Source organism: Bactrocera tryoni, chromosome 4, assembly GCF_016617805.1.
Source record: "Bactrocera tryoni isolate S06 chromosome 4, CSIRO_BtryS06_freeze2, whole genome shotgun sequence".
Classification (NCBI taxonomy): Eukaryota; Metazoa; Arthropoda; class Insecta; order Diptera; family Tephritidae; genus Bactrocera; species Bactrocera tryoni.
The window spans coordinates 41,102,372-41,118,452 of NC_052502.1; the positions used below are offsets into that span (position 1 = coordinate 41,102,372).

At 32.0% G+C, this 16,081-nt stretch overlaps 1 protein-coding gene across 8 annotated transcripts in view; it reads left to right on the plus strand.

Moving 5' to 3' along the window:
- The window catches only part of LOC120776200 (voltage-dependent calcium channel type A subunit alpha-1), a 119,605-nt gene that overhangs the window by 81,033 nt on the left and 22,491 nt on the right, over positions 1–16,081 (plus strand). For 4 of the 8 annotated variants that reach the window (XM_040106832.1, XM_040106833.1, XM_040106829.1 and 1 more), the window contains 5 exons: positions 661–843; positions 6,296–6,390; positions 9,789–10,067; positions 12,031–12,233; positions 12,534–12,742. In XM_040106832.1, the coding sequence (XP_039962766.1) occupies positions 661–843; positions 6,296–6,390; positions 9,789–10,067; positions 12,031–12,233; positions 12,534–12,742 (969 nt within the window). Of the gene's footprint in view, positions 1–660; positions 844–4,679; positions 4,772–6,295; positions 6,391–9,788; positions 10,068–12,030; positions 12,234–12,533; positions 12,743–15,467; positions 15,531–16,081 lie in introns of all 8 variants that reach the window. The other 4 variants (XM_040106831.1, XM_040106826.1, XM_040106827.1 and 1 more) reach the window with 2 other exon arrangements.

A 16,081-nucleotide genomic window follows, 5' to 3' on the forward strand; every position in this document is an offset into this window, starting at 1 on the left:
ATGTACTATAGCATCTTTAGTTTTCGCATAATTTGGCATTTTGAAAATATAAAGATTCGGTGGACGATTTTTCTATATTATTGAAAGTATCTTTTTATATATATTTTCATAAACGTATGTATAAATAAGAGCGAATTCGGCATTTGTACAAAATTACAAATTTCTGACTATACATTTATTTTTGAGAATGTCTACTAACATAATATTCACACTCACTTTGTTAAATTACTATTAAATAGCGAATATTATGTGTAATTGGTGTGTAAATTTTTTAATTTATTATGTATTTTTTTCTAAAATCTAAGTTATGTCAAAATTTGAAAATTTTACTCGTAATGTTTTGATCATTATTTCACCGTTTTATTAGCATTCCAAATTAACCCTTTTACTTAAAGAACGTATGATTAACAATTTTACAAAATTTTGTACGTACCACTCACTTACCACTAATAAAACAGTTCAAATCAATAAGTATTTAACTAACCCCTCAGATAGTAAAAAGATACAAAATAAAAAAAAAAAAAATAACAAAAATATTTGCTGAAAAGCAAGGAACTACCACACTGCCTGACAAATAAAACCGTTACACAAATTCACGAAAAAGTGCTCGCTAATTGATATGTTTGTTTCTTTCATTTCTTGACCAAAAATATTTTACAGTCGAACTCAATCAACGTTGGCTTCCTGCGTTTATTTCGTGCGGCGCGTCTCATAAAATTACTCCGTCAAGGATACACGATACGAATCCTGTTGTGGACATTTGTACAATCGTTCAAAGCACTTCCATATGTCTGTTTGTTAATAGCCATGCTCTTTTTTATTTATGCTATTATTGGAATGCAGGTAAGTGTGAAATGAAAACATGAAATATCATCAAAACATAACAATAAAATCTAAAAAGTACTTACCGCCTTTAAGAAATGATTTCCATTTATTTATTGAAAATACTTGACTATTTCATAAAACTTTTTCTTTGCATATAATTTTGTGAATTGTTTATTCTTTTATTGAATTTGTTTTTTATTTGAAAATTTTATAATATAAATCGTTTAACTAACTTACATTTTTATCAAACAATGTGGGTGGTTAGGTCAGTTTATTTTCTTAATTTTATATTTCTAGCGTGGTGGGTTAGTGAAAATATGAAAGAAATAGCTGGCATCATTTCATCATGTTTTTAAATGATTATGGATATATCCTTTAGGGAAGTAGATTTAGAAAAACTTTAGAGTGAAGGTTTTGTTAATTGATATTATGGAACTCACTTATAAATAATGAAAATCAGGTGGCACGATGACTTTTATGACACTGCTTAAAACTTTCTAATACTAACTGCTTATGTTCATAAGATATACTTACTAGAAGCTCACCTTTGAAATCTTACTACCTTTAATTTATAAAACTTTTTGTTTATAAAGCTATTGCGCTAACATAACAGTACGCTGACGTAGGCTACTATGTACATATGTAACAAGTGGGCTGGAAGAATTGTTTTTTCTATCAAAATTCGATTTAATAATACGATGACTTCCAACCTTTCGATATTGTGGTTAGCATTCTGCTTCATAACGGTCTCTAGTTTCTTCAATTAAAGTCTGAGAGAAGTGAAAACTTGCCGGGGGCAGATTTTGAAAAGATAGTAGATACGAAAAAATTTTGACACCGCTTTCACTGATTTGAGTCACGGTACTATTGTTGCCAACTTTTTAATTTCAAAAAGCAAAAAAACATGAAAAAAGTTCGTTTAACGAATCAATGAAATCATTCGTCTCTAAAAATAAAATATTAAAAATTTTCACAAAATAATTTTCAAGTCTATTTCCCCATCAGTTTCAACTTAAATGGCGAACTATTTCAAATCTGGACTTCATTGGGTTGAACACGTGTGTAATGTCAGCATTTGAGTATGGTAAAGACAAGAGCCGAATGGTAAAATTCGCCAACTCTCAAAAGAATTCACCCCAGCTGAGATTAATACATACATCTTAGCGTGAATCCAGAACTCTAAAGTAGATCTAGGATAGCGCCATTGACGGCTTTGTATGTATATATATTCATGAAGCCAATATTTCTCCTCCCCCACGATCCATATAAGCCTAAGTTTCAATTGGGTTAATACGGTTTCGGTGCAGATGGTTTTATTCTATTAAGCATTTTAAAATTACTAGAGAGTCTACCTCTATATGAAATACAGTAATGTCTTAGGTTTAATTATTTCGAATTATTTCATGTTCTTAACTATCTATAATTAAAAAGAATCACTAAACCATTGTGTTTGGCGTTTTAATTTTCAAAACGGACTAAACCTTATTGTCAAAGAGTCTATGCACGAAATCCGAGTTCGATTATAAAATTGGTTCAACAACTGAATTTTTTTTGTGTCTTCGTCCGGAACTCCATCTTTCAAGATGGCAGGAGTTCCGAGTGACTACTTGTCCGGCTATCTGATCGCCTCTTCGCGCAAGCGATAACTTGTGCCAAAATTCAGATATATGTACATATTAATGAAAACTGGTACACATGTTCCCAGGGAGATTGGTGTTACAGATGGGCGTAAACGAACCATGTCCATAAAATTTCATTAAGTGAGACCCCATAAAATGCTTTGTTAAGCTAAAGTGACCTATAATAAAGTTCCCAGATCCCGAATATGTAAATATCTGCGCCTATGACTGAATTTTTATCGAACATATCGGTTAATCCCTGAGGTACCCTTAAAATAGTCTCATATACCCATTATATAAATTTAGCTCATTTGAGTTAATGAGGTTAGGTCAATATAAGTATATACAAGTATGTATTTCGGATACGAACGAAACTAAATGAGTCTAAGATTAATAACATACATAAGTTGATAAGATACACATGTCTTCTTAATCCATTCGGTTTCTTCGAAAAAAGAATGTTGGACTCTTTCGCAAAAGTTTTTAATATAAAATTTTGTATTCTTCTTCTTCTTTACTGGCGTAGAAACCGACTACGCGGTTATAGCTCAGTTAACAACAGCGCGCCAGTCGTTTCTTCTTTTCGCAATTTGGCACCAATTCGAACTGCCAAGTGCAGCCAGGTCCTTCTCAATCTGATCTCTCTAACGGAGTAGAGGTCTTTGTCTGCTTCCCCCGGCGGGTACTGCGTCGAATTATATTCGATTTCGAAGTAATGACTGTCAACAGTGAAGTGAGAGCCAAGTCGTGAGTGCTACGACTGTTTCTTTAATGACAGGAGATTATTCTCCCTGCCTTCGTTCACTACCAGACCCATTGCTCCGCCTGCTTATCCAGTCTGGAGAAAGCAAAACTAACGGCGCGGTTGTTGAAGCCAATGATATCAATATAAACAGCGTACGCCAGCAGCAGCAAACTTATATTAAAGATTGCGCTTGCTCTATTCAGCTTTGCAGCTCGAATTATTATTTTCAGCAGTAGATTGAAGAATTCGCACGATATGGAGTCGCCTTGTCTGTGACCTTCTTTGGTATCGAACGGCTCGGAGAGATCCTTCCCAATCCTGACGGAGCTTTTTGTATTGCTCAAACATAGCAGCATAAAGACAACTCCTTTTCTTGCTGTCAAAAGCAGATTTGAAATCGATGAAAAAGTGATATATGTCAATTCCCTTTTCACGGGTATTTTTTAAGATTTGGCGCATGGTGAATATCTGGTCGGTTGTTGATTTTCCAGGTCTGAAGCCACACTGATAAGTTCCAATCAGTTTGTTGCCGGTGGGCTGTAATCTTTCACACAATACGCTCGACTTACATATATGCGATGTTTAGGAGACTTATCCCACTGTAGTTGGGCAGAGTGTGGAGTATCCCTTTTTGTGGATTGGGCAGAGCATACTTAAATTCCAGTCAGCGGGCATGCTTTCGTCCGATCATATTCTGCAAGGAATCTGATGCATGCTCCTTATCATTTCTTAGCCGACGTATACTTTGAATAGCTCTGCCGACCATCCATTGGCCCCCACCACTTTGTTCTTCTACAGACGGGTAATTGCTGAAAGCCTAATATATTTTTAATGGGGTTAACGGATATACTATAAATGTAGACATTCTTGCTGCAGTATATGCACGCCATCCCACGTGATAGACATTCTTTTGATCGCGGTTATAAATGAAGTGAGCTGTTAAGTTAATTTATAAATTTTAAGCAGTTTTCTTGAAACTCTTAACAAAACCTTTATTTTTCTAGCCTCAAATCATTGTAGTGTCCATTCTTTTAGAAACTCTCGTAGAGTTTAAAATATCTTATTATTCTTGCGTTACTCGGTGGTCTCATCAACTCAAATAGAAGCGCTTTCTCAAATTGGCAACAAATAATTCATTTCGAAAACTTAAGCAGTCCAAGTGTCCCGTTAGTATGTTGATGAAAAACCGAGAGCGTTCATATAAACTAGTAGAGCAAGTAGTTACATAGCAATATCTTTATAGCATAGGATTTCATCTCAATACTGATAACATGATTAATAATCTTTTGTTATATTTATATTTATATATTGTACAAATACTAAATAACGATTACCAAACTGAAAATGATATGTCAACGCTCAAATTACAAACAATTATTGCAAATGCAAATCAAATAAATATGACGAACAAAAAACCGAAAAAAAACTAAAATGAATTAATCGTTAAACTGAAAACGAAAACGAAATGGTTAAATGTGCGTAATTTAAAGGTTTTTGGAAATATTAAATATGATCCGGATACGCAACTCAACCGTCACAATAATTTTCAGTCATTCTCCGGTGGAATCATGCTGCTTTTTCGGTAAACAAAAACAATGTTGACTTAAAACAAGTATTGCCAAACAAAGTAATTATTTATTACAAGTAATATTGTTTACAAGTAAAGTTACTTAAAAATTCGTATATATTACATATACCCGTATAACTAATATTTACTATTTATAATATTTGCATATAAGTACATACATACTATATGATATTTGTATTTGTTGCCGTTGCTCTTTTGAATAGTGTTGGCGTTGTTTTTGAACGAAAATAAAAAAAAAAACCTTACAACAGTAATATTTATTGCATACCCAAACCTACTTACAAAATATAATTCAAGAGTTCTCACATACATATATACTAGAACATGCATACAAATACATTGCAAAACAATTTTCTTTGGGGGATAGTCTAGTATTTACAGTAGCTAGTACACAGTATACAAATATCGTACATACATATATATATGTATATTTATATATATCGAATAGAGTTAATTCTTTTTTCGTTGCTCTGATCGAGTTGTTGTTTGAGGAATGTCATTAAACTAATATTTACGTACAGTTTTGAATTTATACAACGACTTTTGGAAAAGTTCTTTTCATACCATTTTATGTATATAAATACATATATTGTTTAGGAAGTTGTAAAAACACCACCACAAACATATTAAGCCCGTAATTTAGCAAGAAAATCAAGTAATAAATGTTGCAATAAATTAAAATCGTACCGAACAAGCGTAGTTGGATATTTGTTTTAAAAATTGCCGTTAAAATTAACAAAAAAGTAAAGTAACATACATACATACATATACATATGTAGTTTAACGTATAGTTAAGAGTGTTTGAGAATTTCGCTGGAGGTAGTATTTAATACACTCTGGAATTCTAACACACTCAAACACACACAGAAAGCGCCATCACAATCATGAACCCTTACAATGTTTGTACAAAGCCACCCTTCAACATAATTTGCTAAAATCACAAAGAATATTTGTAGTAATTGTTGAAATTAAATGCTGTTTGAATTTCTCACCGGGGCTGTGTCACGATCGTAAACACATTTTGTGCTTACTGTATTCACATCCCCACTTTTACCCAGTTTTATGTTTCGAGTATTTCTAACCCCACTAAAAATGTAATTATTGTAAGCAGTTTCAGTTTCAGTTTCCTATATATGATTTATGCAGTAGAAGGCTTAGAACGTTCGTTTTACTTAATTATTTGGTTTTCGTACAAAGTGTCGACCAACATACAAACACGAACATAAAAACAGTTTCATGACAAGCCAATTGTATTTAAAAACATAATTTCGTTTACTGCCAAATTTAAAGAAGTAATCTAGCGATAACAATTAAAGCAAATTCGAATATGTTTTCGTACTTATATTCATTGTTTGTTATGTAATTCTTTTGGTTTGAGTTTGTTCATAATTTTCCAGCTTTTGTATCACCACCTTTGTTTCATTTCTTCTACAAATAAAAAAAAAAAAAAAACAAAAACAATAGTAGAACAAAAACTGATTTTTTATTAAAATTAAATCACATTCGCTACATGCATAGGTGTTTGGGAATATCAAACTAGATACAATGGATAATACCATTACTAGGCACAACAACTTCCAATCATTTATACAAGGCGTCATGTTGCTATTCAGGTATGTAAATCTAGTTTCGCTGGACTCTTTTTTCTAAACGTTTAACGAATACAAAAATATAATGAACATTATAAAAACAAAACAAAAAAGATAATTTTATGCAATTCTTAGCGCCTCTTAAAATTTTCTAGTGACACTATATACTTTCAGATATATATGAAAATCAATGTGAAATTATAAAAACTAGAACGATTTCTTATTAAAATTGTTAACGATAGATATAGATAGGTGAATACATAACCTCAAGGATTAATGCAACTATATTATACCCACATATCATATACTCGTATGTATGTTCCTACATCTAAGGCATTTAGTGAATGGACAAAATCCCTGAAAATATTTAAAGACGTACAAATTATAACAAATATAGAGTTGAAACCGGTAAAAAATCAATCAATTAGACTGAAATATTTTTATTTGCAGATTTCATTAAATCATGTTGTCTATATCATAGACATAATTTAAAAATTTCTTCAAGTATAAATTAGTGCACATAGTATACCCCTCCTGTAAAATATAGTACTCCTTAACTAAATTACTTTAACGCTGAGGTTTTTTTTAACTATTAATGAGCTCAACTTCATTGAGTACATTCTTAATAGTCTTTACTTATGCTAATGTTCATAGAAATGTTTTTTACATTTGTCTATGGTAAAATAAGTTTCTGAAGTTTCTGCATACTTCTAAAGTCAATTAAAAAGTCAACAAATTTATCGTAAATATTCTTTCTTCCGAATGCTCCTTTAATAATAAAAGATAGAGCTCTCTCTTTTTCTTTTTCTACAACCCGAAACATTAAAGTCAAACTTATTAAAGAAGCCAGAACAAAATTAATCAGTGGGTTGTTATTAAGCCAACTCGTCTGATAAATTCTACTAGTGCTTCTAAGACGCTTGACTGCAGACTTTTATTACGCGGAGTATTCAAAGTCGACGTTCTGTGGCCTAACTGCTGCTTTTTTACAGTGAGGCGTATGTACGATAATCCTATTATGGATCCATCAACGTTTAGCGAACACCACAATTCATTCTCTTCAGCGGCCGAATGCAGATCTTATGAAATCGTAACATTTGGAAATTGTGATTTTATTTTCGTCCGTAGCTTGGAATTTACCTGGATAAATCAAAATCATTTGGTTATGCTGAAATTCTGAGATAATATTTTTCTAAAGACGGGAACGAAAATAATGATTACCTCTAAAGGTTTAGTGTTACCAATTAAATTATCCGAATATGAAAGTACATATTTTAACAAAGAACTGCTGTGTAGAATATTTCAAAATCTATTGTAACCTATCCGGATTTTCAGAAACAGAATATCGCTGTCCGAAGTTTGATCATTAGTTTGATCATAGGTTTCATCGTTTTTGAAAATAGTTATTATTTGTGAGTTAAATTGTAAGATGAGTAATATGAGAAATCAGTTACCATTGTTGGTAAATTTAACGGTCTTTACAAAATAGTTAAATGAAATATATCATTGCTCCTAACGATTGCGGTAGCTTTCAACGAAAACAACTGGGATTTTGTCCAAATATTTGTAAACTCTTTCAAATTTGTGCTTTTTGTAATTTTTCTTTATACTCATATAAAATAGTTGATAAAGTATGACCATTCTTTTGCCGAAAATAAAGCAACACAATTACACTTATAGACATTCTATACACATGCTCATTTAGAAATTTATTATTTTCTTGTGCTTGCAATTTTTTAGAGTTCAATCCTACAGTTCCCAGTTTATAGATTTTACTGCACTGGTGTTTGTTAACTATATTCAATAAATAGCAAATATACTTAAAAAACACACCAAATTCACACAGGTACAAAAGAGTAAAGTTCAAAGTTCATTAAATTGTTGTTTTCGTCAAATAAACAAATATTATTATACAAACATATTTAAAACAAATAGTTTTATGCTATACGTCTATTTAGTAGTAATACATATATACCGACAAAACTGATTAACTCACAAACAAAGGCAATAAATAGTAAGATTAAACATATACATATGTACACCATATCACATATATCAGAGAAATCACAGTCAGAAGATAAAGTAGCTTGACTAATAGAGCGATTACTTACTGTTAGCAAATTTTTTTAGAACATTTTGATTAACAAATAAGCAAAGAGTAAGTTGCCGCTCCTAAGGAACTTTTGAGATTATTAATGAGTGTACCCCAAAACGTGAAAGGACTTCAACCAAACGTAGGAAAATGTGGTATCTTTGCCTCGCGGAATTTACATATTTCACAGCACACGTATGCCAATCGTTTCCTACTTGAGCTTGTAGCGATTCTAGACCATTTGTTCAATGCTAGTTTTGCTAGTGCTGTAAATAAATACTTCAATATTTTCGGCAGTCCTCCAATGGCTGACCAACGAGTTTTAAAATTCCTTTAGGTTAGGTTAGCTGATCCCCGCTCCAAAAGTAATATTAGCACCCACTTGGGCAACTGTGAAAGCTGGTACTTTGTGATATGCAAAACTAGAGGAAACGTTTTGGGCCTATACCAAATTTGTTAAGGCGACTAATATCAATCCCACCAATCAATTTTTCCGAAAGTGAGCCTACCGAGATGTTTTAACATTAGTCTAGTAACAGCTGAACAGTTGAAAAGAAAGTGTCCCTCTTTTTCCATAAAGCTTTGGTGATTTTCGCCCGGCAAGATATGAAACCTCATCGCATATGAGCTTATTGGGCACTCTCCAGTCAAAACGCCTATTCTGGCGGCAGGATGTACCTTGCTTAGAGCCAGTAACCTGTCTTGATACAGTCTATGCTAACACAGCCACCTCTGGTTAAGCCAAATTTTAACTACCTTTAGTTGCTGAATTCGGCAACTTCTCACAACCAGAAGAATAATTAGTTTCGCGCTTAGTTTAAATTGAATATTGAGGCTATTTCACAGAAGCCACAAAATTTGTAGAAATGTCGAGACTCTACTAAAATCAAAAATGTTCATCTTTAAATTATGTATGTAGATATTATTGAAAATTAGAATTTTTTTCATTGGTGCAATAAATTTCAGTAGCTTAATTGTTTGCTCTGCAACACGAGTTGCCAAATATAGGCTTAAACTTAGTTAGCAGCTTTTTAAATATTAGAAAAATTGAATACACACATACACACCGATTGCGTAGCAAAAATCCAATTAATAAACAACATTTTGTATGTATATATTTTATAAAAGTTATGGTTGTTTTATACATATACATAGTTAGAATATTACTCGCAATACATACTTACATATACAAATATATATATGTATATATATATCTTTCTAGTCGTATAAACAACCAGAATGTATTGTAGCATACTATAAGTATGTAGATTGCTAGACGATTTCTATATTATAGTGCAGAGTGCTAATATTTTTGGAATAATCTTTATAGATGTGCAACTGGCGAGGCGTGGCCGAACATTATGCTGGCGTGCCTTAAGGGGAGGCCATGCGATGAAGAGGCCGACAAAGGCAACGAAACATGCGGGTCAACGCTGGCATATGCATATTTTGTATCATTTATATTCTTTTGCTCATTCCTCATGTTGAATTTATTCGTTGCCGTTATTATGGATAATTTTGATTATCTTACAAGAGACTCCAGTATATTGGGTGCCCATCATTTGGACGAGTTCGTTCGTATATGGGCTGAATATGATCCAAATGCGACGTAATTATCAATTTAATATATCTATGTGTATTTACCTTTATTTCATTTACTCACTTTGTGTACAGTTAACAACTTTTGTTCATAACACCAAACAACAAAAATAGTATTGATTAAACAAGCATACATTTGTTGAAAGAGTATATATTTGTACGTTTATTTTACGATACTACTGTGTTTCATCACTTTCGTTATGTTTCGTAGTTTTGAATTTTGTACCAATTCTCATTGTCATTTTCTTATTGTTCATCACTTATTTCGACTTTTTAATGTGAGTATTTCACCGCCCCTGTTGTTTTTAAATAAGTAACAAACATTTCAGTTTCACACATGAGATGGCTTAAATTTTTTAGTTCAGCTGCCATATGGGTGGAAATCGTTGGGCTACTTCGGTTACTGTAAGATTATTGGTAAAAAGTGGTTTTCGAAGAATTCGGGAACACTGCCGTTTAAGCTTTTCCACCTGGAAAAGGCAATAGAAAAGTTCCGAATGTTATATTTATTACTTTCCAAGTGGGCTAAATTTCCTCTGTGCGCTTATAGCTATTAAAGTGGACGCTGTAATATAAAGTTTCAGTTCCTATACCGCTTTTACCAGTTTTTAAAACCCTAATTTATTGCAAGTCACAGCCATTATGAATAAATTTATTACCCCATAAGATCTACATTACCCTATAACGTCTATGATAAAATATTGCCCCATAAGAAATGTTCTTTGTTTTGTTGTTAGTTACGAGTTGATGCTGTGCTTAAAGAGCATCATAGGATAAATCCATAAGGAAATTAAGCGGAACATCCAAATTATTTGTAATGTATTGATTTGTCTAACAAAGTTTCCCAATAGATCAGCGGAATCTTCTGTTAACTCGAAATATATGTTTTCTCCCGTTTCGCTTTAATGCTTTTAAAGGATAATAATTGGAGTTTTGAAGTTCAGTAATTATTAGTTATGAACTCATTTGTGGTTTCGTTTAAATCATTATTATATATACATATATATTTAATAACATTTTGAGTAATGTTCACAGATATTCATTTCATCTCCCAAGATTACTTTCCGTTTGTTTTTTAATAGTCATGCATATTGCAGAGCTCATGCAAGTCCCTATTTTATATTAAATGATTATTACTTGTTCGTATTTGTTTCATATTGAAAAATAAGTGCAGATACAAATGATTTTACTGTTATGTGTCGCTGTGGGCAAAGAAATATATATGTACTTCAAGCAGGAGATTTTGAAGTATCACCCTTCACTAAACATGCATAAAATAACTAAACAAGAATTAAGTAATCATAGTATATTTTATAATTATAATGAATATTTCTAAAAAGCTTGCTACTTTGCGTGTAGACTTACGGCTAAGTCTGTGTATTTTTAAAAAGTATTTTTTATAAATAAAATTGAATTTCGCTTATTACTCTCAGTTGCTAAAACATAAGATATATCTGGCATAAGCGTGCTAATCCCTTTTTTACTGAGGCTTAACGGCTTTCGACGAAGCTTTCACCTTCTGTTTACATGTTTACATATGTGTACACATCTCTTGTGGAGCTTTTTAGCGCTGATGATCACAAAGCCAAAGAAATCTTATTGCCATAAGCTTATTTGCAATTATCTCGCAGTTGACATAATTTTTATATTTTCTGTTTGTATAAATATTTATTCTTATTCAATACATTTCGCTGTTTATATCTCTTGTTATGCTTTTAAACGCTAAGTAGTCGTAAGCATCAAATGTATAGTATATATGATGTACCTTTCTGTTTTCAAGTATTTTGTAAATCTTTCGTACTTTCGTGTTGAAAATACAACGAAATTGATAATTCCAAAGAAATTAATTACTTTTCTTACTTATATGCTTTTTACGAATTCAAAACACATCCAACCGATCCATTCAAACTGAAACTGAATTGAAAAATCACGTGAATTGAAACAAAAATAACAAATTGAAAACGAAATCGTAGTGGTAGAATACATCATACGGAAATGTATGATATGTTAAAAAATATGGATCCTCCGTTGGGGTTCGGTAACAAATGTCCCAATCGCCTCGCCTATAAGAAACTAATACGTATGAATATGCCGTTAGATGACGAAATGAGAGTACAATTTACAACGACGCTTTTTGCGTTGATACGCGAAAATTTGAGCATTAAGATGCGATCTGGTGAGTCTTCTCCACAAATGAGAGAATACAAGTTGTACTATGCTGATCGTGGTACCCAAAGTCGAGTTATCGATCATTAATATAATTTGTATGTACGCAATACACGATGATATGGTACCGATTATATATTAACTCTATTTAAATTTATTGAAAACTATTCGAAAGTTCTTATAGCCAAACTGACTTTACGCCACCTTGTATTCTGTCAGTTAAAGCCTTGTATTTTAAATAAAATTGAGGGATAATTTTCTAAAGAAATGTGTTCTAATAAGTTTATTAAATCATTTATTGTACCTACAGCGGAGGAAATGGATCAAGCGGATATGGAACTTAGGGAAACCATAACGAATATTTGGCCTTTGCAAGCGAAGAAAATGTTAGATTTGCTTGTACCACCCATAGACCAACTGAATAAAGGAAAGTTGTCAGTTGGCAAAGTGTACGCCGGTCAATTGATATTGGAGTCGTGGCGTACGACGCGGTTCGGACAAATCGATTCTGGCATGCCGGTAAGTTGTTGCAATCAAAATTTCAATTTTAACAAGATATGTATATTTTTTATAAAATCGGTTGCAATCGAAATTCACATGTCTATTATATTATATATATACGTATGTATATAATAGTAGTTGGGACACGGGGGCATATATTAAAACATACAAATTTCGCTTAACATATGTAAGTAGGAATATGTTCAGGGCCGTTTAGCTTTAAGCGACTGTAAATATTTAGATTCGCAAAAGAAATCACGAACAAAAACTAAAAATTTACCCAAAATTAATTAAAAACAAATGTTTTATTTTTATTTTGGATTTGTAATTTATTTCTGAAATTATTGGTTCGATTATTCTCTAGAATTGCGTTTATTTTCTTTAGGAACACAAACTATCTATTGCTCAACTCAAATAAGTTGGAGATGTGTGCTTTTTGAATATCAATTGATCGTTTGCCGCCAATATATAAATATACATACGTACGTGTATTATTAGAAATTATATAACTATTTATAAATCGATTGCTGCAAGTTCTTTGTTCATGAATTTATAGCAAACGCTGAAGATTATCATCAAGAGAGCATTTACATTATACGGAAGCTTTGTAAATAGAAGGAGGAAATAACCGCAGACTTGCTAATTTGTCAAGTTTGACAAGTGCTTTTTACAAATATTACATCTTTTTTCTTTTCTGGACATGGTTGTGAAAATCAATTTCAAGTCTCTTCCATCGTCATCGATTGGGGAATCTAGTTCACCATCTCCTGGTGTTATGCTTTCACTGTCACTCAGCAGGCTGGAGAAGTTTTGCCTCCATAATTTCAGTATGCTCTGGGCATCAATCACCGGATCACCTCTGGGGGTTTGACAATAGTATGCCGCTGTTTTGAAACCTTCTGTTAGTCGCCGCATCTTTTCGTAGAATTTTTAAACATTATCCCTGTCGGCCAGTTTGCCAAGCTCTTCGTACTCACGCATTTTGGCCTCTCTCTTTTTATACCCTGGACAGGGTATATTAAGTTTGTCACGAAGTTTATAACACCCAGAAGGAATCGTCGGAGACCCTATAAAGTATATATATAAATCATCAGTATGTCGAGCTGAGTCGATTTAGCCATGTCCGTCTGTCTGTACGTCTGTCCGTCTGTCTGTATATATAAGAACCAGTCCCTCAGTTTTTAAGATATCGTTTTGAAATTTTGCAAACTTCATTTTCTCTTCAAGAAGCTGCTCATTTGTCGGAACGGCCGATATCGGACCTCTATAACATATAGCTGCCATACAAACTGAACGATCGGAATCAAATGCTTGTATGGAAAACTTTCACATTTGACAAGATATATTCACGAAATTTGGTATATGTTATTTTCAAAGACAACAATGTAATCTCCGAAGAAATTGATCAGATCGGTTAACTATAGCATATAGCTGCCATACAAACTGAACATATCGTTACTAACAGAAATGCACCTGTTAAGGGTATTTAGCTTCGGTTCAACCGAAGTTAACGTTTTTTCTTGTTTTGTCGGCGAATGCGTCTCGCAGCAATTGATTAATGTTTTGAAAAAATAGATTTAATTTAAACTGAATCATACTTGTATTACAAATATCATATTGTATTACAAATATAAAATAAAAACAATAAAGCAGCGATCTTTGACATTCGAAAAGCGCTTCACGTTATCCAACAACAATTTGATATGTACATACTTAAGTATTTGACTTAGTTTGATTTTCTGAAGTCACCAGTTGACGTTTGCCACCCAATGTATATATCTTAGGTAGTGAATATATATTGAACAAAATAAATGCACTATTTTAAATTTAGTATATCAATAATCAAGGCAATTAAAACGAATTATATCAAAGCAAAAATATAAAAAATATAAAAAAATTAAAAATATATATATTTTCGATAATTGTATAATGCAAACCATTTCTTTTCACTCACTTGTATGTAAAATGTGTAAACACATTTTAAAAATGCAGAATTGGAAGGAGGTATATAATAACATATACAAATACATCAAGAAATATGCATTTTTAGTTCAGAGTTTATAATTCCAACGCCCAACAATGTTATATTATATATAATATTATATGTTTTTGCGTTAAACCGTTAAGAATTTTGAAATGTTTCCGTTATAAATAGTAAGGTTGGTTGTTCTTTTAACACACTTCTGCAGATAACCCAATTCTGTAGGTTTCGTTATCATTATTCGGTATGATATATGTTAATTCTGTACTTAATGACCATAGCAAAGTAATTTACTGAAATATCTTTTAAAATGCACAGTGTTACAAGTAAAGTAAAAACTACCATTTGAAGAAGTACTCTATATATAATATACGACTATGTTGATTTCTAGTAACTTATATGGGAACATTTCGTTAAAAAATAGTTAAGTTGACTAATTTAAGAAAATTACAATTATTTTGTGTTATAACTGAATATGTAGGTAAAGTTATCTGTAAATATTTATCTTTCTTGTTGTTTTTTTTATTTTGTTCTATGTTAATACAGTATAAATTAGAATTTAAAGTTAACCATTGAATTAATATTGCAATTGTGTTTTGTGTGTTCTTTTATCGCAAAAAACTTACATCGCGAAATCAAACGAAATCGCATTAAATATATGACGCACCCAAATACTCCTTCCTGTATGAAAAATTTGTGCATAATATTCATCGAATTAAAAAAAAATATATAAAATTTCGGCACAACGTTTCAAATATTCAGCGGAAAAAGCGCCACACTGATGACGAAGAACGCTTACCAAGTCCAACAGCCGACGATCAGCCGGTACATACATAGCCCAATGGTTTTTTCAAGTGCCTATGCTTTTCACCACTGACTTTACATAGAACTATGCATTTTTTAGACTCTTGTGTATATACATATGTATTCCCAATATGAATAACTCCCGCATATATACTAAATAGCCATACTGGAAATATACCTTCTCTAAACGTTTTGCTAATTATTCATATGCTTAATAAACACTTACATACTTACCTTACTAAACTTATACGTATATATGCCAGCAACCTCAAAAATCGATGTCTTTTGAAAATATATACATATAGTACATATAAATTATTGCCCCTTCTTACATTTTAAATCTAAAGTGTTCTCTTTAATATAAAATATCAAAATATCTATAAATATGCATATAAATATCTTCGAATAGATTCTGCTACGCTGCTTACTTTGAACTGCTTCTTACAGAATTTCTTTTATATTTTTAAACTAAGAATGCCAACAACAACATATTGAATGGTGTCCTTTTTACCAAGAAAACTTCCACCTGCATTTTGCTTGCGTACTTGTGGCGACTGTGCTCGGGCCATAAT